The sequence below is a fragment of the Equus przewalskii genome, chromosome 12, assembly GCF_037783145.1.
Source record: "Equus przewalskii isolate Varuska chromosome 12, EquPr2, whole genome shotgun sequence".
Lineage (NCBI taxonomy): Eukaryota > Metazoa > Chordata > Mammalia > Perissodactyla > Equidae > Equus > Equus przewalskii.
This window is the reverse complement of record NC_091842.1, coordinates 687,719-709,024: the sequence shown is the minus strand read 5'-3', so window position 1 is coordinate 709,024 and position 21,306 is coordinate 687,719. Positions and strand designations below refer to the sequence as shown.

The following is a 21,306-nucleotide window of genomic DNA, read 5'->3' as shown; positions in this document are numbered from 1 at the left end:
GGGTGAGGTGCTCCTGGCCAACGTGTTGGGGTGACAACTGGGCTGACCAGGTGCCAGGCCGCTTCCCACTTCCCTGGACGCGGCAAGACCCGCTCCCTGAGGAGGGGCTGTGGGCACCTCTGGGCCCCTGCTCCAGCCGGGTGGCCCTTGCCCCCTGGCTGAGACCACAGCCCTCACGGGCACGGGAGTGTCCTGGGGCAGGTGTCGATTTTGATGAAGGCTGATATACCTAGTTTTTCTTGGGTTGCCTGTGTTTTTGGTGTCAGAGCTAAGAAATCATTGCCTGAGCCGAGGTCTCACGGATTTCCTCCTGTGTTTCCTCCAAGAGTTGTGCGGTTTTAGCTCTTACTTGCAGGTCTGTGATCCGTTTTGGGTTGACTTTTGTGCACGGTGTGAGGCAGGGTCCGGCTTCAGGCTCTTGCCCGTGGCATCCGGTTGTCCTGGCATCGCAGATGGAGAGAAGGTTGTGTTGGAAATCGGCTGACCACGGGTGTCGGCCTTTATCCCTGGACTCTCGGTTCTGTGCACGGATCCATCGTCTCGGTGCCGGGACCACGGTCTCCATCACTGCGGCTCTGTCGTGGGTTTGAAGTCGAGACGTGCGGGCCGCTAACTGCTTCTTAAGTGGACTTCCAGCCGCTCCTGTCTTCAGCCTCATCTTCGCTCTCCTAGGAGTGACCGCACAGCCACTTCTGCCGCCTGGGGGCAGGCAGGGGGGCGACCCACTGCCCAGTTGCTTTGCTCAGCTGAAGTGTCTTCTGCCCCAGATCTTCCGAGTCGGTCATCGTTCATCCCCAGCCCCCAACATCGTGACTGTTTCCTTTTCCTCCGTCCTCTCTGTCCTGGCAGATTGATCTCTGAAAATAGATCTATTTACTGTCAGTGGCATTTCAGGAGGGCGTGAAAACTGATGGCTGCCGGCCCCCTTGGTGCAAGCCAGAGCTGATCTGTGAGGAGGTGGCCCAGGGCCAGCTGAGGATGGCCCCCAGGCCAGCCCGCCCTCCCCGTTCCCCCAGTGCTGTCATCCTGGAGCGAGGGGACCGAGGGGGAGCAGGTGTGGCCCAGGGCCCTTTGCCGATGGGGTGTCCTCTGCTGCCCAGCCACCTGAGCTCCTCAGGCCCTGGTGTGTGGACACTTGGGCCAGACGGTGCCCTTGAGGCACAGGGGTGAGACCCGAGGCGCAGCCACAGGACCAGGAGCCCACGCTGTGAGCACCTCGTGTCTCCACTGCTCGTGTCCCTGCACCACTGCCACCCCTGCCTGCCCCTGACAGTACTTGTCCTCTTCCCGTCCAGGTTCCCGACAAGCACTTCTCCACCTTGCTGGCTTACCTGGAGGGGCTCAGGGGCCGGGCCCGCGAGCTGACTGTGCAGAAAGCTGAAGCTCTGATGCAGGAGCTGGACGAGGCGGGCGCCGCCAGCCCGGACCCCCTCCTGCTGGAGAAGACCCAGCGCCTCCGGCAGGTGCTCCAGCTGCTCTCCTAGGGGCGGCCGGTGGGTGAGGCCACTGCCGCAGCGCGGGGGGTCCAGCCTTTGCAGGATGCAGCTGACCCCTCACCCAGGTGGGGGCCCAGCATGGGGCAGGCAGGGTCGCCGGCCGGTGGGCGGTAGGTCCCTGCTTCTCCTGGCACCTGACCCTCAGAAGGACCGCCTCTCTCTCCTGACCCTCCTTGGCCAGAGACCGTTCACAGATGACGAGTTTTAACCCGTTTACAGCAGAACGCGGTCACTCTGGAATAACCTAGAGCCGCCACTCCTTACCTTCCCACTGCCCTCCAGCTGCCAAGGAAGTTGCTTCATGATGGAAATGCCTATTTTTCTACCAAAGATCCCGCGCTCGCCCTTCACACCAGCCTGGTCTGCAGCGTTGGGGTGTGGGGGTCCCCAGGTTTGGGCCTGTATTTGCCGAGGGGCCCAGGCCTGGCTTGTCCATCTCTTGCCTCCCTCCTGGGGCCGTGCCACGGCCTCGCTGCCCACTTCCAGGGAAGACCTGGCTGTGTTTTCAATAAAGACCTGCCCGTGTCGGCCGTGGCTCTTGTCCGGTGTGACTTGTGCTCCTTTGCATGTAGATCGTGAAGAGCTTCTGAGAGCAAGCCTCGGGCCGTGAGGCCGTCCGTGGCCGAGGCCTCCCCAGACGGCGTCCAGGCGTGCTCCTCCCATGGCACTCCTGGACGCCAGCGCTGACCGGCCACTCGCTCCGCAGGCCCGTCACTTCCCAGTGTCGGCGGTGACTGCACCGGCTGCCCTCCCACGGCCGTCCCAGCCGGGGAGACGCCTGCTCTCTGCATAAACATGGGTGCGCAGGCGGCGAGCCTCTGGAAGTCAGGGCGCTGAGCACCCCAGAGATGCAGGGGGAGAAGTGTCCACGCCTCTCCTCCAGCGTGAGAAGCCGGCATGGGGCCTAGGCCGCCCCACACAGCAGACCAAGTGCCGGCTGCGCGGGGTGGCTTCAAGACCTGCTCCAGGTGCGGATTCGTAAGCTGCGTTGTTGGGCTGCGGCGGTGCCCAGACCCCCGTGAAGCCGTGGGATGTGAGCTGGCGTGTTGTAGTTACAATGCCCACCGTGAGCCCCAGGCTCCAGGCCTGTGTGTGGGCCCCTTATTCCAGAATAGGGTCTCCAGCCTCCCTGTGGCCACTCCTGGCCTGGCTGGGCCTCCCCGGCCTTGGCCCCCGGGGACATGGCCTCAGAGCCGCGTCATCAGCCCTGGTTTGTGACCGGCAGGCCTTTCTGATACTTCAGCTTCAGTTATCATGAAACCCCTGTGTCGAGGGCCAATTCTGAACGGCGAGGTAGGGCCCTGGGGTGGGTGACCAAGCCCAGGAGGGGCCCACACTTCCAGAGGGGCCCAGGCAGGTCCCTCACTGCCCACTCGAGCCTTTCCCTCTTCTCACCCATGACCCAGACCCCTGGACTCTGAGGGTCTCGACACCCCACCTCCCACGCAAGCCTCGTCAGTCCCCACCCCCAACCCCTGGAAAGAGGGATGCCGTGCGCTCCCGGGGGGGCGTTCCATCCCATCCCCCGCCCACTGGTGCAGCTGGAATCCTGATCATACACACGCACACGTGTACACATGCACACGTCCAGTTCTGGGGGGAGCGACTGGCCCAGCACCGCCTTAGGCCTCTGTGGCCTCGCAGACGGTCAGAAGCCCTGCCCCACTGCTGTCCATCAGGTGGACCATAAACAGGAGGCCCTTGGGAACTGGGAGTCAGCGCAGGTCTGGGGGAGCCCGCAGGCCGGGGCGGCATCCTAGCTCCATGGGTAACCTCAGACCGCGAGCAGCCAGGTGTGGGCCTCCCCGTCTCTGAGCTTTGAGGTATCTTAAGAAGTACACTGAGAAGTAGACATACAAGGAAAGAAGATGTACAAGATACAAAGAAGACGCAGATCATTTTTAAGTAAGGAAGGTTGTTTGATCAACAACACAGCCCTGGGTTTCCCAGCAGCCGAGTCAAAAAGGGAAATGTGCTGGGTACCAAGTCCTTGTGTCTGTGAGTGGACAGGGTTGTGGAGAGCATGGTGCTCCCCTCGCTGGAGCACACACCATCCCCACACTGGCTCCAGGAGGCTCCTTCCTCCCCAGGAGCTCCCGTCGCAGCGTGAACTGCTGTTCTCTGCGGTGTCCTCCTGCAGAGGGAGGTGATGCAGTGACGTCACCTGGGACAAGGCTGTCGAGAGGCATCGCTTGGTGTGGGACCAAGCTCAGGAGCCAGGCGGTTCCTGGGGTCCCCATGCCGGTTGGAGATGATGCTCTGATGAGACCCTAGGGGCGGCTGAAGTGGAAGGTCGGAGCCTGGGGCCAGGCCGCCACATGGGGGTGGGGGCCACATGCCTGAGGACCGTCTTTGAGTCTCCGCTTCACCAACCCTGTGAGGGGCCACCGGCCGGAAGCTTCCTGAGGGTGGCTGTGGTTTCCCCTTTCACCCACCACCACTCACCAGGAGAGAGGAAGGAGCAGTCAGCCTGGCCCCAGCATGACGCCATGAGGACACTGAAGCACCAGCTCCTCCTGGCGACACGCTCCTCGGGGGCTTGGTGAGGGGATGGGGCTGAGGGGTGGGACTCAGTGGAAAGTCTGATGTGGTGGCTGCACAGCCCCTGTCCCCCCACAGGAAGCAGGTGCCTTTTACTTTACTTCTTCCGGAATTTATGTCTAAGAAACGCTCACCGACAGGTGTCTCCTGTCAGCCTCCTACCCCGAGAAGTGACCCTCGGCGACTTGCTTCCCTCTGACGCACCCCCGTGCAGTCGCCTCTATTTCCAGATACACAGTGTTCAGCGTTCACCCCTCACAACTACAGAGCAGCTGTCCACCCGGCACGACCCTGACGGCGGCTGCACGGCCACAGCCTCGAGGCTCAGAGCCAGAGGGGCTCCGGGACCCCTGCCCCCCACCCCAGCCCCGGGACGTGTGTTGGCCCCTGCGGGGGTGGGGGCGGCTCCCTTGGGATCCCGGGGCCCCAGGAGCTGAGACGGCCAGGTTTGTTCTGGGGGTATTGCTGACAGCTGGAGTCGGGGGCGGTGTTTTTCATCGACTTAGGAGGGATAATGTGAGCCTCATGCGGCGTGGCTGTGGGCCAGCCCTGAGCCGCCCGCCAGCCCCCAAAGCTTCCCCCGCTCACCACCCAGAGGCAAGGTGGCCGCGAGGGGAGCCGTCCGGGAGCCCCTCTGCCGGCGTGACCCCAGCCCTGGCGTCCAGCCCGTCTGCCCCTCTGACCCATGGTGACTGGGGACCCCCCTGATGGACGTCCAGAGGCTTCTCCCGAAATCACGCGGCCTGGAGGCTGGGCTCCCTGGACGTGCAGCCAGCAAGAAGCAGGATCCAAAACGTGGAAGTGTCCGTCGGCGGGTGAGTGGACGAACAAATGTGGTCCGTCCACACAGTGTGGCATTTACTCAACCTTGGACAGGAAGGAGATTCCGACACCTGCTACGACACGGATGAACCTTGAGGGCGTTGTGCTGAGTGAACTAAGCCAGACACGGAAGGACAGACGCTGTGTGCCCCCACGTACGTGGGGCCCTGGACTCCTCAAATTCAGGAAGTAGATGGGGGGCGCCAGGGGCTGGGGTCGGGGGTGGGGAGTGAGTGTTTAAGGGGGACCGAGTTTCAGATTTACGAGATGAACGAGTCCTGGAGATGGATGGCGGCAATGGCTGCACACAACAGGAGTGTGCTTAATGCCACTGAACTCTACACGTAAAAATGGGTAGGATGGCAAATGTCATGTCGTGTCTGTTCACCAAAATAAGAAAAATACGAAACAAAAACAACTAGGATATGAGATGTCGATGCCACGGTGGAGGCTTTGCCCACCCAGGATGTCTGTGCACTTGGCCAGGGCCGGACCGAGTGCCATCCCAAGGAGGGGTAGGTGGGCAGGTCCCCCGTCTGTGCGGAGGGAGGTGGCGCCAGCAGCTGGGAGCCACGTCCCACGTCCCCGTTCCCCGTGCTGACGAGTTAAATGCAGCTTTGACAGGTCCTGTCTGGCCAGTTGGGTGGAGCTGCAGACACGTCCCCCCACAAAGACCCACCCCCTCTGGAGCCCCCTGCCCAGAAAGGGGTTCCCTGACCCCACCTTTGCGCCCCACTGTGAGTGAGGGGAACCCAGGGCCTTCCAGGCTGCCTAGGAGTCCGCGATTACTCCTCAGCCCTGGCGGGGGGATGCCCCCAGGCTCAGGGCTCCTCCCCGTGTCTCCCTCTCCCCTGAAGGGCCCACCAGGGCGATGGTGGCGGGGCCTCTGCCCGTCCTCGCTCCCCGCCTGGCTCAAGCCAAGGACTGGGGAGCAGAACCGGCCGTGTGTGGGGCTGCGAGGGTCCTCTGGGGTCTACACCTTCCCGCCCAGCAGGAGGGCTCCCCGAGTTCCTTGGCAAATTAAAACAACTACCATAGAACATCGACTAACCGATCGGATTCTTTTGAGAAACTGAAAAATCACCGTGGAAGGTGGTTTCATTTTGACGCCTGTTCTTGCAAATTCCAAGAATAAGTGTCTCGGTGTCTGCTTCCTGCCGCCGGGGCTGAAGCTGGATGTGTGGGCGGCGCCGGGACCCAGATCCCCCGCCGGGAGGTGACTGCGGACGGGGCGCGGGCGGCACTGGGTTTTCAGCAAAGCGAAGGCTCCGCGATGGCTGCTTTCCCCGTGAGCACACCCACCTGCGCCTGGCAGAGCCGCCCCGAGGAGCCGAGTCTCAGACGACAGCTTCCTGAAAGCGTTTCCCACAGCCCTTCTGGAATGTTCCGCTCCAGCCCTGCAGGACGCCCTGAGTTCCTTCACCAGGATGAAGTCAGATGTGGGCTGATCACGTCGGGGACTTCCCTCGAACATGAACACGGCGCCCGCGGCCCTGCCTCCCCCACCCGTCGGTGTCGAAGGTCAGTTCAGACAGACAGGAAGAGAATAAAGCGAATGCTCGTCACCCCCCACCAGCCTTCCCCTAAATGAAACGGTGCAGGTGACCCACCACCGTGAAGCTGGCGCATCTGGAAGCATCCAGAGCCTGGACCCCGCCTGTACTTATTAGGGAACCCTGCTCCCTGCTGCCCGCCCAGGTGTGGAGATCCGTGCGTCCTGGCTCCTGGGTCCTGTCCTCTGAACCTTGGGGGCCGCTCCACTGTGGGCACACGCAGAGACCCTTCTCCTTTCCCCCGGGAGGGACACTCTCCTCGTGCACAGGGGTGCCCAGCATGGGAACCCTGGGCCACGGGGACCCCCCACCCCGTCTGCAGCTGCACCGGGAGTTGCCCCGTTCACTGGTTCACGCCCCTGTGGGCAGCTTCCCTACGTTGTTGCCGACACTTGGCATTGTCAGACTTTCTAATCATTGCTGATCTGATGCTCCCCCGGTCCTCACTGTGCCGAGTGTCCACCAGACGGGGCCTCCTTCAGGAAGACGCTCCGGCCCCAGCTGGGAAACGGGCTGCCCCTGTGCCCCACCCCGTGCCCCTGGCATCCCTGCCGAGAGCTCCAAGAGGGCAGAAACCACACTGCCACCATGTCCAGCCCTTGCCGCGGAGCAGGCATCGCATCACCTTGGCTATTTGTGCAGAATTCAGCAGCATCGCTAACTTCCCACCTTGTCCTCGGCCCCGCCCTCCACCTACCCCCCAGCTGGTGCTTCTGCACACTTTGCCTCAGAGAGGATGCCTGCAGAGAGATTAGGAGTCAGCTCCAGGCTGGGTGTGGGGGAGGATGGAGTCGGGCTTTGGGTATATCAGGGCCTCAGTTTCCCCATTTGCATCAGGGACCTGTGCGGTTGATGGGGTCTCAGGTGAGGGGCCCCCAGTGTCCTCCTGCAAACTCCTACTCATGCTTCCTGCCCAGCCCCGCTTGCCGCTGCAGGGGCCTTGATCCTCCAGGTGGCGGCTGTCCCTAGACTAGCCTGTCTCCCACTGAGGGCATCTCTGTGTTACCCTAGGACTCAGGGTCCTGGCTCCAAGGGCAGGGCGCCTCCTGGGCACAGCCCCCAGGAGCTCCAAGGAGGGGGTGGGGTCTTCAAGGGGCCCGGTCAATCCCGGGCCTGACATGGTGCAGAGCAAGCCTGCTGGGAACTGAGGCCTGAGGCTGGCCTGTGGGTGAACGCCGCCACCTGCCGTCTCCTGCACCCCAGCTGCAGGTGGGGACACCTCTGTGCCTAGTGGGGGGTGCCTGGCCGACACTGGCCCTGGTGGGGACCAGATGGGAGGCAGTGTGCAGGGGAGATGGGGAGAGGAAGTGGCAGGGAGCCTGGGGGAGGTGTCGTGGGGTGTGAGGAGGGGATTCTGCACCAGTGGGGCATGGGGGGCACCTGGGAGGGTCTGTGGGCAGAGGGAGGAGGGAGAGGATCAGGGGAGGGGAGGGAGCCCAGCTCAGCACTGGGGCCCTGGTTGCCCCGGGAGGAGACAGGAGGAAGAGGTCCCACAGTACCAGGTGGGGAGCCTGGAAGAGGCCCAGGGCCTTCAAAAGAACAGGATCAGGCCCGGTGCTCCCCGACGGTACCCAGATGAGGCTGCCCAGCCTGGGATACACAGCCTGGGGTGGCCACAGGAATGAACCCAGTGAGGGGGCGATGAGGGGCCGTCTGTCCATCCGTCCTGCCTCGATCATCCACAGAGCACCCCAAGCTGGGAGCCGGGGGCTGGGGAGCGGCAGCCCTGGGAGTTTATCCCAGCACAGGCCTGATCTCCCTCGGTCAGCGTCCCTGGGGCCTGGGCACAGCGCACAGGGCCTGGGCCGGCGGCCGCATGGTGAAGGCTGGTGCGGGCGTGGTGTCCAGGGTGGCGGGGCTGAGGCCGGGCGGCGGCAGCAGGCGGTACCTCTGGAGGAGGCCGGCAAACAGCAGGAACAGCTCTGACCGGGCCAGGCTCTCCCCGACACAGACACGGCGGCCTGCAGGGGAAACCGAGGCACAGGCTGGGGGCTCCAGGCCCGCTCTTTCCACGGCTGTGCGGGCGAGCCAGGCCATCTCCTGGAGTGAAGGGGCTGGGTCCCCCAGGGAGAGCCACCGGGCAACCTGAGGGTGAGGCCTGGGCCATCAGGACTGGGGTCAGCTCTGAGGGGACAGGAACGGGGGGCCAGGACTGGGGGCATGGGGGTCCCCACAGGCCCCGAGCCACCGAGGCCCTGGTGGGCAGGCCCACGGGTACCTGCAGAGAAAGGCAAGAAGGCCGCTGGCTTCACAAAGCGCCCGTCGGCGTCCAGGAAGTGGCCAGGGTTGAACTGGTGGGGCGTCGCCCACTGCGTCTTGTCTAGGAGCACAGAGCTCAGCAGGGGGACCACGGGCGTGCCCTGTGGGCAAGGTGCAGGGGGAGCACTGAGAGAGGCCCCCGGGGAGACAGGAAGGGGGGGGGCCCTCGGCCCACCAGGAGGAGGTCTGCTCGAGGGTTCGGCTCCTGCACACCTGCTGTGGCCAGCGTGAGCCCCACGTCACAGGCGAGGCACCCAGTGGCACCAGCGAGGCCAGGTGACCCACCAGCCACATGGCAAGGGGAAGCACCAGGCTGCAGGGGGCTGTAAGGCCGAGATCTGCCCCCCTCCTGTTTCTGAGGCCCCTTTGCTGCCCCCGACAGGGACCCCTGGGCATCATCAGGGTCCAGGAGGGGCCCAGGGCGCAGCCGAGGCCTGGCCCTCCCACCTTGGGGAGCTGGTAGCCGCACAGCTGGGTGTCGGCCGCCGTGCAGCGGGCCACGTGGGGCAGGAGAGTGATGAACCTCTGGACCTCGTGCAGCACGGCGTTGGTGTAGGGCAGTGACCGCTGGTCCTCCAGCCGGGGGAGCCGCTCGGGCCCCAGCACACGGTCCAGCTCCTCCTGCACCCGGCCTGCAGGCGAGAGGGTGGGCGCCAGTGTTCCCGGGATCCTCCATCCCCTCGGCCCCGGGGGACCCCACCCACTGGGCACGAGAGGCCATCCTGGCCGGGGGCGGGCATGAGGGGCCCGGGGCTCACCCTGCACGCTCGGGTGCTTGCCCATCAGGAGGGCAGCCCACTGCAGTGTGGCTGAGGTGGTCTCCGTACCAGCCATGACCATGTCCAGGGCACAGGCCACCATGTTGGCCTCAGCAAACAGGCCCGTGGGGTCTTTCCCCTGCAGAGGTGGGTGGGGCGGGGCTCAGCTGGAGCCTGGGCTCGAGAAAAGGGTAGAAGGTGGAGCTAGGGCAGGAAGGACGGAGCCAGGACCCGCTGGGCACTGACTGCGTTCTGGGCTCACCGAGACCTCCCAACTGCTCCCTGAGGCCGCACTGTGCGAATGCCCCGTTTCACAGATGAGGAGACTGAGGCTCAGGGAGGCCCCCAGCCAGGAGGTGGAGGAGCATGGCGCAGGACTAGCGTGGACCCCTCCCCAACCCCAGTCCTCCTGGGGTCGTCTCACCCACACCTGGCCCTCCTGGATCAGAGCATCCATGTAGCTCTGCACGGGGCCTCTCCTGGGCGTGGATGGCCGCCGGGCCTCCAGGAGGGTGCTCAGGATGGCTCGCACCTCCTCGATCTTCCGCAGGACGGGCCGGTGCAGCTGGAGGAGGGTCCCGAGCCAGGGGTAGATGTTGAACAGCTGGGGGCAGAGGGCAAGACAGCGAGGTGGGGGGCGAGGGCGCAGAGGGGTGAGGGGCGGGGCCATGCTGCCACCGTGTGTTCACGGGGCCCTGCAGATGTGCTGGGGGCGGGTGGCGCTCGCGGCCACAAGAGGGCGTCCCACTCAGAGCAAGGGGTCCCTCGCCCCGGGTGGGACCAGCAGCCCCAGGACTCAGAGGAAACCCCGTCCAGCGCGGGCAGGAGGAGCCGCCCGACAGTGACACACTGGGGGTCTCGGGCCCCCGCTCTCCATCCACCAGAGTGGGCAAGACAGAGAAGGGGCTAGGGTCCTCGCTATGGAAACACTGACCCTGCCACCAGTCGTTAATGCGAAAGCGCTCAGGGCGAGTGTGTCTGACCAGGTCAGCGGAGGGGCCACACGTGCCGTCGGCGCTCAGTAAGTGTCACCTGCCGTCCCGGCCACACCAGCACCACTGTGCCCCCGAGACAGCTGTGGTCCCTGGGGACAGTTACCCAGGGCATCTCGGTACCGAGGAGCTGGCACGGGAACGGAGGCCGGGGAGCAGCGTTCTGTTGCCCTCGGAGCCACGCTGACCTTCTGCCTCCAGCCTCCAGGGGCCCCCCGGTTGGACCCGGCCACCCTGGCTTTCTCCAGGCGGCCGTCTTCCTGCCCAGAGGACGTCCGGGCCCCCCCTCCCCCCCCCACCGACCAGGAGCGAGTTAGAGTTTGGACGGAAGCCTGAGGACCCGAGAGGCTCCCCCCTCCTTTGAACAGGTGCGTCTGTTGCTGACGGGAAGGTGCAAGGATGGGAGCTGGGGTCCCCTACCCCAGCCCCCTCGTTTCCCAGGGAGCACAGGGGACTGGCCCCAGGGCCCATGGCCAATCGATGTCAGAGACAGGCCGTGCCCCGGGCCTCCCAGCTCTGAATCCAGCGCTGCTTCTGCAGGGGGACAGGGGCAGTGCTGGGACCCCCTCCCACCCCGGCCTCAAGCCGGCGCTCAGCTCCCTGCCCCCCACCCCGAGGCCGGGAGCAGCGACCTCTCACCTGCAGGCCAGGGGTCCCCAAGAGGACCATGACCTCATCGATGAGGCCCAGCAGGGCCACGAACACGGGATCCCGGTAGTCGAACCGCTGGCCGAAGAGGAGCGTGAAGGTGACGTTGGAGGGAGCCCAGCCGAGCAGGGCCAGGGGGAAGGGCCGGCCTGCGGGCAGGGGAGACAGACCTCAGCGGGGACGGGACCCCGGGGAAGGGGGTGCCCTGGCCCCACTCACCTCCATAGCCGTCCAGCTGCACCGTAAGGCACCTCAGCTCCTGCAGGACCTTGTTGGCCGCAGGCCCCCTCCCCACGCCCAGGCGGTGGAGGGTGCGCACGGTGAACTGGCGGGCGGCCCTCCAGCGCGGCCCGGATGAGAAGAAGACACCTACGGGCCAGACACAGGCGGTGAGCGGCTGCTGGTGGCGCAGGCAGGGAGCGAGTGGGGGTGGGCCCGGGTCTGGGGCCTCGCTGGGCCTCACTGCCCTCCCCCGGTCTGCTCTCGGGTACCTGGCCTCGGCTGGCCCATCCCCCATTGGTGCGCCGTGGTGCCTTGTGCCCTTGGCCTGCCATGTGGACACCCTGTCCCTCCCCACGAGCCACTCCGGGGGCACTGTCTCCTGCTGCCTCAAGGGAGGGGCCTCTCTCCTTGGGCCCCCACTCCTCCTGGGACCAGGGGATCCCATGCCCAGCAGGCCCCCAGGAGCAGAGCTGGCCCCTGCTCCCTCCAACTCCACCCTGCCCCCCACTGCACACCTACCGCCGCCTCCCTGGATGAGCTGGAAGATGGCAATGGGGGGCCGGTCGGCCAGCTCCTGCCCAGTGCCCACCAGGGCCTCCCTCACTGCCTCGTAGCCGGTCAGCACCACTGTTTTCTGGAGCCCCAGGTGGACGGTGAACACCGGCCCGTACTGCTCTGAGAGCTGCCGGGGACAGGCAGGGATCACCAAACGGTGTCCTTCCAGGTCCCCTGTGGCCCCTCAGGCCACACCCATGCAGGACAGACACTAGGAGATTCGGAACCCGGGCAGCCCAGGTGGGGGCAGCATGAGCAAAGGCCCCGGGGCCGCCATGGGGAGGTGTGTTTGGCTGGAGCAGGGCCCCAGGGGGCAGTCTCCAGCCAGACCCTGCAGAGCCCCCTGCCATCCCCTCCAGGAAGGTGCTGGGGGTGGCCGTCATGGGTTTCTCTTCTCAGGGGACACACTGGAGGGGGCTCTCCTGTGGCCCAGGATGAGCAGCGTGGGAGGGCTGGCTGTTGCACGGCCTGAACTGGAAGCCCAGGGTCTGCACAGGGAGCGGGCCTGATGGACTCCATCCCCTGCAGCCCCGAATGGCCAGTGTGTCTCAGGCCGGCCTCCCCCGCCCAGTGTGAGGACACACGAGCATGCCCGGCAAGGACGGGCCTCTGGGGCCTCCAAGTGTGCCGTCCCCCCAGTCCTCACGGCATCCCTGCCCTGGGCGAGGGCTGGTGTGTCCCCATTTTATGGGTGAGGACGCGGAGGCCGGGAGGCAGGAAGTGAGTTGCTGTGGATCCCGTGCACTGAGGGCCGGGCCGCTCCTTCCAGCACAGGACGGTGGCCTTGGGGCCCGCCCTGGGCACAGGGCCTGAGAGCCTGGGGGCAGCTGCTTCAGGCCAGGGCACTTCGTGGGTCAGCAGCAGCTGCCCTGAGGAGCCAGGGCTGCAGCCCCCTTCCGCCAACCTGCAGGGCCTGGGGAGCCACCGGGCAGCCATGTCGGTGGCTTCCGGGAGCAGGAGCACATGGGGCAAGGGAGCTGCGGCTGGGGCGGCTTGCCTGGGTGGCCTCACGGGGCGGGGCCGGCCTGCACCTCCACTTCACCCCGGCCCGGCAGGCTCCTGGCCGCAGGGAGGGCCCCCGAGGCACGTCCGTGCGCAGGGCCAGGTTCCTTCCGGTGCTGGGCCTCTGCTGTGCCATGCTGCTCCTGGGAGCACCCGCCTCCTCCCCTCCACTGCCCCCAAACCTGGCCCTCCCTCAGGCTCTCACCAAATCCTCACATGCCACCTCCTCCAGGGAGGCCTCCTGGCCTGCCACTCCCGGCCCCCTGCTCCTTAGCTAGCCCGTCTGCTTCCCTGTGTGGGGGGGTGGCTTTCTCTTCCCCAAGGCAGGGTGGGCACTCAGGCCTCCTGTGCCGGTCACAGGGGTCCTGGAAGACGAGGGCGCAGCTTCCCCGAGCCAGGGCTGGGGAGGCGGGTGGGGAGCCCGGTTCTGGGCCCAGGTGGCGGGAGCCGAGCGGCAGGACGGGGCTGCCCTGACCTACCTGCATTAGTGACCGGTCCATTTGCGACACCCGCAGCAAGTGCAGGTTCCCAATGAGCGGCAGCGGGCGAGGCCCAGGGGGCCAGCGAGGGGTGGGGGCCGGGGCGCGGGCGCAGGTGCGGAGCAGCCCCCAGAGCCCCAGGAGGCCCAGGAGCCCGAGGAACCCCAGAAGCAGCAGGGCCATGCGGACGGCTGCCGAGGCCCCAGCTCCCCTCCCGGGGCCGCCGTCCCCACCCTGAGCCTTATGGGCCTCCGCGAGGGCGTGCCGGCACCCCACCCACCCCCACCACCCCGAGAATGTGGAACGAGCAGTTTGCAGGGGACAGCCAGGCGGCTTAAAGCGACAGGCGTGTGTGGAATGTGGGGTCGAGTCGGTGGCAGGGAGCTGTGGGACGGGCTGCTGTCTGGGGGGCCGGTGTCCAGACCCGGGGCTTGGGGCACCCTCGTCCCTTTCCTTGCTGGAGAGAACACTGCGTGTTGGCCGGGCTGCCCCTCCTGGCAGGTCTCGGCCCTCTGCCTCGGTCTCCCCATCAGAACCAGAGCTCCCTGGGCTTTGGGACCCGGGTCCTAGTTCTGAGGGAGGAGCCCCCGCCTTCCCCACGCTTGGCCCCCCTTGGCAGGATCCCTGGAACCGGAGGTCCGTGGGTCTCCTCAACCCGCCACCACCTGTGTCCGCCAGCTCCTTCCTCTCTGACAGGGCCAGTGGGGGAACACCAGGCCTGGAGACCCCGGGGTGCCCACGAGGGTCTACACAGCAAACCCCTCAAATCCAGGGCCTTCGGAGGCACCAGCCGTGTCCCCACCAAGCCTCGGACAGCAAGCTTGCCCGCTCAGTGGCTTTGTGAGCACAGTCACCTGGGCAGGAGGCACCGGCCTGCCCTGGGACAGCGAGGGGCGGGGCGGGGGCTGGCCGCCCAGAGGGGCCCACTCTGCTAGTGGTGCTGGGGCTGGGGCAGGGCCCGCTGGGCGACAGGTGGCGGGGGTTATGAGGCCCTGTCCGTCTGTGCTGCACTCTGGTCCCCGAAACCCTGGAGGCCCAGCTGGGAGGGGAGGAGGTGCCACTTTGTCAAGGAGCTGCGAGGGGCGGGGGGGCTGTTGGCACCAGAAGTGGCTGGGCCTGCTTCGAGCCTCCTGCCCTGACATGAGGCAGCTGGAACCCCATCCCTGCCGGCCGGGCCCCTCACCTGGGGCCTGTCTCCCGGGGTGCCGTCCATGCCCCTGCACAAACCCCAGAGCCGAGGCAGCCTGAGGGCCCCCACCCCCTCCCAGCCTCGATTTGCACACCTCCTGCAACTGGACTCTCATCACCGCGCAGGAGGACCATCCTGTCGCACAGCCGTGGGGCTGCCGCGAGGGAGGACAGCTCGCTATCCTCCGGGCCTCTGGGTCGTGCGGGCTGAGCGCCTGGTACCAGGGCTGCTGCTGAGCACACCGGCTGGGGGTCCTGTTGTCAGCGCCGCCTGAAAGCTAAGATACACCACCCGTGGTTGACATAGGTTAGCATAAGGGAAGCCATCTGATGGGGGAACCGTGTTAGGACCCCAACGACCCCAGTCCACAGGACACCCGCCTCCTTGTCAGCAATGCTCTAGTTTGCACGTAGCCTAGCTCAGCAGGCACCTGCGTGTGAGAGAGATGCGTGCTCTGCCCTTTTCACGGCCTCGGCTTGTACGGTGAGCTCCCTATTCCAACAGGGCGATAACTGAGCTCTCCAAGTTTTCCCAGAGATGTCCTCTGGGAAAAAGCCCTCCGCTGGTGCCGTCACCGGTGATGATCTGGAATCTCAGGGACTCAACAGCAGATGGCCGACATCCTGAGACGCCCCTTTTCCAGCCCGTTTGCCCTATATAGCTGCTTCCGGAGGTTGTGGTTGTAAGATGGTTCTCTAGGGCACCAGTCCGCTGTCTTCCCCTTGCTGGCAAGCTTTCTCTCCCGCCGCCTTGCCTCTGGGCTGTCAGCTCATCTTTGCACCAGTGGAAGGCCCGTCGGGAAGTCACACTGTCGGCCCAGGACAGTTCACTGAATTCGTTCAGGAAGCATGTATGGAGCCCCCCCACCCAGTGTGTGCCAGGCTGAGCCAGCAGCTAGGGCTGCAGGTGATCCTAAAAGGGCCCCCAGGGCGCAGCGGGGGAAGCCCATGTGGCAGTGGCTTTGCCACCAACAACGCCCCGGGCGTTGGAGCTGGAGAGGCCAGTCACAGCGGGAAGGGCATTCTGGCAGAAGGAACAGCCTGTGCGAAGCCTGGAATGTGAGCAAGCAGGGGCCATGCAGGCAGCGTGAGGAAGGAGAGCTGGCTGGCCCTAATCGCAGCTGTGGGAGCCATGAGGGGACTGAGCCAGGAAGGATGCTCTGGCAGGAGGCGCTGGAGGCCAGGAACACGGGGTCCATGCGCACGCGCGCACGTGTGTGTGTGTGTGTTTCTACACCCTCCTCCTTCAGCTCAGTGAGGCCTGGGCGCCTACGAATCGCTCTGGGCACAAGGCCCAGCTCTTGGCGCAGCCCTCCTGGGCACCTGAGGAGCAGGTGGGGCGGCTGTGCAGGTGGACCCTCTGGAACCAGGTCCCTGCTGAGACGAGATCTGGCGTGCGGCCTGCAGGACCCGTGAGCTCTTCCTGGCAGCCTACCGTGGTCACCCCCATTTCTCAGAGAAGGAAGCAGGGCTCAGCTGTGAGGCATTAGCAGCCCCCACTGGGCCGCCGGGTGTGTCAGTGGGCAAGCGGGATCAGGGCGGGGCCCCATAGCACCCACTACTCCTCTCGGTACCGAGCACTTTGACCGGCTGTCTTTTCAGTGTCCCACTGTCCAGCGAGGCGGGTGCGTAAGGTGAAGGGCGCAAGCTTGGGGACCAGATGCATCCATCGGATTCCTGCCACTTGCTCACAAGCTGTGCCTCCTGGGGCAGTGGCTCCCTGTCTCTGAGCCTCAGTCTGCCCAGTCTGCACCCTGGGCATCCTGATCCTGGTGGGCGGTTGGCTGCTAGGATTTAGTGTGGACGAGCCAGCAGCATGGGACTGTGGGAACCTGGCAGACTGGCCCCTGAGCGTGGGGCCCAATGGACCGGGTGGCGGGGGAGGCCACCTGGAGCTTCTCAGAGCCCGTCCGGCAGGGCTGAGGCTCAGGGTCATCAGAGTCAAATCTGGGCGACATGGGTGTCAGTTAAAACGTGAAGCAGGCCCACCCCGCTACCTGGGCTCACCCCGCCCTGCACCCCTGACCTACAGTTCTGCCCGTCCCAGAGGTCACAGCCAGGGACTTGGATGGCAGAGAGGCCAGGGTTTGGGAAGCAGGGCAGTCGGCAGAATGACGGCCCCCAGAACGTCCACGTCCTGATCCCCAGAGCCTGTGACCACGGCAGGTTCCTTGGCAGAGGGAATGGAAGGCAGAAAATGGAGCTGATCTTGGGGTGGGGAGATGATCCTGGACCATCCGTGGGCCCAGGGGATTCAGGGCCCAGAAGGAGGAGGAGGAGGAGGTGAGCCAGAAAAGGGACCACGTGGGAGGCCTGGGGATGGGTGGAGGCCGGGCCGAGCCCGGGAGCCTCCAGAGGAACCAGCCATGCCCGGATTGCAGCCCTGGGAGCCGGCTCGGACTTTGGACCCCTGGATGGCAGGGAATGAACGCGCATGTGTAAGCTTCAGGAGTGGGCATTCGGGTCAGAGGCCACAACCTGTGAGCTCTGGAGTCGCACAGCTTTAGCCCCTTAGGGGAGTCCTGAGGCCAGAGCAGGGAACTGGATGGGGGAGGGCCGAGGTTCTAGAAGAGTCCATGGGATGAGCGCCTGTCCTGATTGCTCTCAAAGTCCTCCTTCTGGGAGCCCCGACTCCAGATGGATCCTTCCAGAGCCCCTCGTCCCTTCTGGGGCAGCTCGGGGTCAGTCCTCCCTGCAGGGGGGCAGGCCGGGCCGCTGTCTGCAGTGTCCGTGGGTCCCGAATATGGCAGACCCTGCTGACGGTATGGCCCGGCCTTGGGAGGTCCCTGACGGTGGCCCCCAGGGCCACCTTCCCTCCAGAGACCGGGTGTTTCAAACAACAGAAGTCCGTCCTGCGTGGAGAGTTGTCTGCACTGCGGGGCGGGCCTTCCTGCCTCTTCCAGCTCCTGGCGGCTGCTGGCGCTCCTTGGCCCCCGTGATGCAGGGTGAGCGCACCTTCAGGTCCTCACCTTAGTCACGCTGGCAAGGACCGGGTGGGCATATCCTTGGCGGTGCTGCCAGTCAACCCACTGCGTGTTTGGCGGAGTCTCGTGTGTATGTGTGTAGCTGTTAGTCGGGACGTTTATCCATTTACGTGGATAACGGACACACCAGTGGGAACGTCCCCAAGTCTCCCAGGGCCCTCGGTGAGGGGAGTCCCCCTCCCGTGTGTCACGAGCTTCCTTCTGCCCCTGGGCCCCTCCTCCCTCTGTTCTTGCCTTTATTTTTAAGGTAACCGTGTGGCCGAGGTCAGACGGACGCCACCCCCTCTGTAACTGTTGCCTCGTCTCTGGGCTGGGCGCGCGATGCGCCTTCCGCTGTTAAGACTTCCTGCTGAAAAGTCTGCGTGCAAGCATCTTTGGGCACAGCTGCAAGGGATGCTGTCAAATCAATTCCTAGAAACGGGGCCCTGAGCCTAGAGGTTGCTCCTTGTTGGATCCTGGTGGACGTACCCACCGGGCTCGGCAATGTCCTTGCCCCCACCCACCCACCCACCCAAGGGCGCCCATGATAGAGGTCGCCAGGAGGAGCCCCCACCTCCCGGGGCCTTGCTCTGGGTGCCCCGTCCTCTCGCTGCGCCTCCATGCCCCCACCCCCAACATCCGATGCCACACGCTAAGGGGGCTTCCGGGCTCCGTCCCGCCCTCCCTCTTCTCTGTCCACACCTCCTCTGGAGGCCAGCATGCCCGTTTTCTCAGCACCAAGAATGGTTTTCAAGCTCACGACTCCCTCGCTTCGAGGTCCTGCCCACAGCTCCTGGCTTCTGGAAAGGCCCCTCCAGCCGCCCACGTGGGGCCTTCCTCGTGACTCATGCATCTGAACCCAACCGTTCTGTGCCAGTCGGGACGCTTTATAGGGGAAAAGAGCCCCAAACTGGCTGGAGCGGCGTCCTGGGTCAGATGGTATCCCCCCGCAATTCATGTCTACCCAGAACCTCACAATGTGACCTTATTTGGAGACAGGGTCTTTGCAGACATGATCGAGTTCAGACAAGGTCATCCTGGATGAGGGTGGGCCCTAGGAGACAGAGGCTCAGAGGGAAGACAGCTATGCCATGACAGAGGCAGAGATGGAGGATGCAGCCACGAGCCAAGGGGGCCGGGAGCCCCAGGAGCTGGAGGAACAGGAAAGACCCTCCCTGGGAGCCGCCAGACGGAGCGCGGCCCTGCGACACCTGGATTTCAGACTTCTGGCCTCCAGAGTGGGGTGCGGATAAGCTTGTGGTGTTTAAGCCCCCCGTTTGTGGTCCTTTATTACGGCAGCCCCGGGAGACTCAGAGAAGCAGCATTCAGAAATGGGGCAAACGGGTGACCCCGTGTCCCTCCACCGTCAGCCTCCAGGTTGTCGTCTGGCCAGCCTGCCTAAGCATCGCTCGACCCTCCCGGGAGCTCGCTTTATCTGACTTACCCTTTATTCCTGACGGGGCCCGGGCCATAAAGCTAGACCTTCACTCGTAGAAAACACGGAAGCTGCAAGCGATTTTTTTTTCCTGTAAAAGTGTAAATGATTTCTTTCTGGCAGAAAAGATCATCCCAAAGGTCGTGGTTTTATCATCCTGTAAGATATTAACCAGTGCTGTGTCCATCTCGTCCATCTCATCCCGCTTTCCTGCTTTTCCTTGGCCTAGGTGTGCATCCATCAGGGTTCTGGCATCTTCTTTGAGTCAGCTTTGCCACCTAGCCAAGTTCCCCCGTTAATGGGTTAAATACAACTGGACACGCGCTCGGTATATATTTGTCTGAGAACTATGTTCTCAGCCCTTTGAAAATTATGCTTTGACAGCAGAATTTATTAAAGTGGAAAGATCAGTCACAGCTGGCTTCAGGCAAGGATCGATCCAGGGGCTGGATGAGGTCATAAGGATTCGGATGGATCCCCCTCCCTTCTTGGGTGGGTGGCTTCCTTCTCGATGGGCTCTCTGCTCTGGGTGTCTGCCGCCCTACCCCGCCTCCTCCCAGCTGTGGTCCAGTGGGAGGTTCCGGGGGCTCCATGCTGGTGCTCAATCGGAAGCCTGGGGATTGTTCTGGTCCGACTTGATTGGCCAGGCCCAGCCGGCCAGATGCCCAGCCCTGAGCAATCCCAGTGGCCAGGGGGACGCAATGCTCTGACTGGCTGGCTTAGGTCACACTGACCTTGACACCCGAGGGTGGGGAGTGTTCCCCAGAAGGGTTTGGAGTTACATGGACCTCATTCCACACTCAGCCCCTCCACGTGTCAGGGCGGTGGGTGACACCTTCCAGCCACGGCCACGGGAACATCGCCCAGCCCACGAGCTCTTCATATAATTTGCCCTCCTCCCATCAAGAGCAGGGTCCCTGCCCTGGAGCCTGGGTGGGGGCTCATGACCATGGCCGAGGCGACACAGGTTCCACCTGCTTCCCTTGGGGTCCTGGCACGTAGGATTTGGCCGCTGTGCTGTGAGGAAGCCCACGCAGCCACACGCAGAGGAGCCACAGCCCACGGGACCCTGGCCAGGCTCCCTGTGGCCTGAGCGCACCATCTCAAAGGGGGTCCTCCAGCCCGAGGCCACACGGGGCTGTCCCCACCAAGGCCCGCCCACAGTGCACGAGCAGAGCGAATGACACTGCCATTTCACGCCACCGAGTCAGGGCTGCCTGTCCCCGTGGTGAGTACCTCATCCACTGGGTGCATAACCTCCGGCAAGCGCCTTGACCTCTGTGCTTCTCCGTGTGTGAGATGAGGGTAACACACCTGCCCACCTGGGCTCATTCTTTAAGACATATGAGCTGAACCCCTACTGTGCGCCGGGCACTGTTCTGGGTCCCGAGATCCCATGCAAAAGAGCCCAGCACAGAGACGCCTTCCAAAATCACTTCCCTTCTCTGCCAGCTAAGTGTCTTGTATAAAGCAACAATCCTTTGCCGAGTATAGACCTGTCAATTAAAAGCCGGCTGTCACCTTGCGGTCACCGGGTCTCCAATGCTTCAGCGGTCCCTCAGGGCCACTAGACTGAGAGGCTGCGGGCGACCGTGTGGGGAGGGCTGTCCCCGTTACCGCTAAGTGGTGAGAGCTAGTCGAGTGGAAAAGGGCTATTTGCTGGGTAATAAAAGCTCCATTGTTCACAGCCCTGGAAACGTATTAACGAACAACCCCGCTCGCAGCCCCCTGGTGCCGGCAGTGCAAAGCGGTTGTTTATATGGCAAGAACAAGGGGCAGTTCTCCTTTTGTCGTTTTAAGTGGGCCCAGAGCCCCAGGCCGATCGAACCCCTGACAACTGGAACGGGCTCTCCCTGCGGACCCCCGCTGTCCGGCCCAGCAACATCCAGTGCCAGCGCCGTGCTTGTCCCGGACACGCAGAGCAGAATCCCACCCCAGGCACCGAGATCCAGGGCGTGGGACTTGTCGACCTGGCACTTCTCTGCAGGCCCCTCAGTGGCTGGAATTAGCTCCTCCTCCTGGCATTAGAAGGAGCTGGTCACGTCAGGGCCCTGGGGGTGAAGAAGCCTGTCCAGAGGGGCCGGCCGGGGAGCTCAGTGCCGCTGAGGATCCTGGGTGCTCATCTCCGGGGCTGGCACTCGGCTAGTGCTCCGTAGCAGCGAGGTGGGAGCCTGGGGCGGACGCCCCTCAGAACCTCCAGGAGGACCCGGCCCGGCGACACCTCCATCTCAGACAGCTGGAGAGAGGAAACTTGTGCCGTCCTAAGCCGCCCTCATGTGGTGCTTGGCCGTGGCGGCCACAGGAAGCTAACACATTCACACGGCGCTGAACGAGCGGGACAGGGTCAGAGAAACGCGTCACTGGGCGATTTCATCGTTGTGTGAACATCATAG

The 21,306-nt window shown here is 64.5% G+C and overlaps 2 protein-coding genes across 13 annotated transcripts in view; one reads left to right on the top strand and one right to left on the bottom strand.

Moving 5' to 3' along the window:
• CHLSN (cholesin) overlaps positions 1–2,030 on the top strand; it is a 149,357-nt gene extending 147,327 nt beyond the window's left edge. For all 11 annotated transcript variants that reach the window (XM_070567345.1, XM_070567347.1, XM_070567346.1 and 8 more), the window contains one exon: positions 1,296–2,030. In XM_070567345.1, coding sequence (XP_070423446.1) covers positions 1,296–1,484 — 189 coding nt within the window. In that variant the 3' untranslated portion in view covers positions 1,485–2,030. The remainder of the gene's footprint in view (positions 1–1,295) is intronic.
• Positions 2,031–3,394: 1,364 nt separating this feature from the next.
• On the bottom strand, positions 3,395–19,050 carry CYP2W1 (cytochrome P450 family 2 subfamily W member 1). 2 transcript variants are annotated; one of them, XM_070567330.1, is made up of 10 exons: positions 18,923–19,050; positions 14,611–14,793; positions 11,811–11,973; positions 11,289–11,438; positions 11,061–11,218; positions 9,860–10,033; positions 9,430–9,568; positions 9,119–9,303; positions 8,631–8,772; positions 3,395–8,373 (listed from the first exon to the last, which is right to left on the bottom strand). In XM_070567330.1, the coding sequence occupies exons 2-10, from the start codon at positions 14,629–14,631 to the stop codon at positions 8,177–8,179; spliced, it is 1,329 nt and encodes a 442-aa protein (XP_070423431.1). In that variant the 5' UTR covers positions 14,632–14,793; positions 18,923–19,050; the 3' UTR covers positions 3,395–8,176. The 2 variants fall into 2 exon arrangements, with proteins under 2 accessions (XP_070423431.1, XP_008532542.2); XM_008534320.2 differs by lacking the exons at positions 14,611–14,793; positions 18,923–19,050 and adding an exon at positions 13,328–13,566.
• Positions 19,051–21,306: the final 2,256 nt, after the last annotated feature.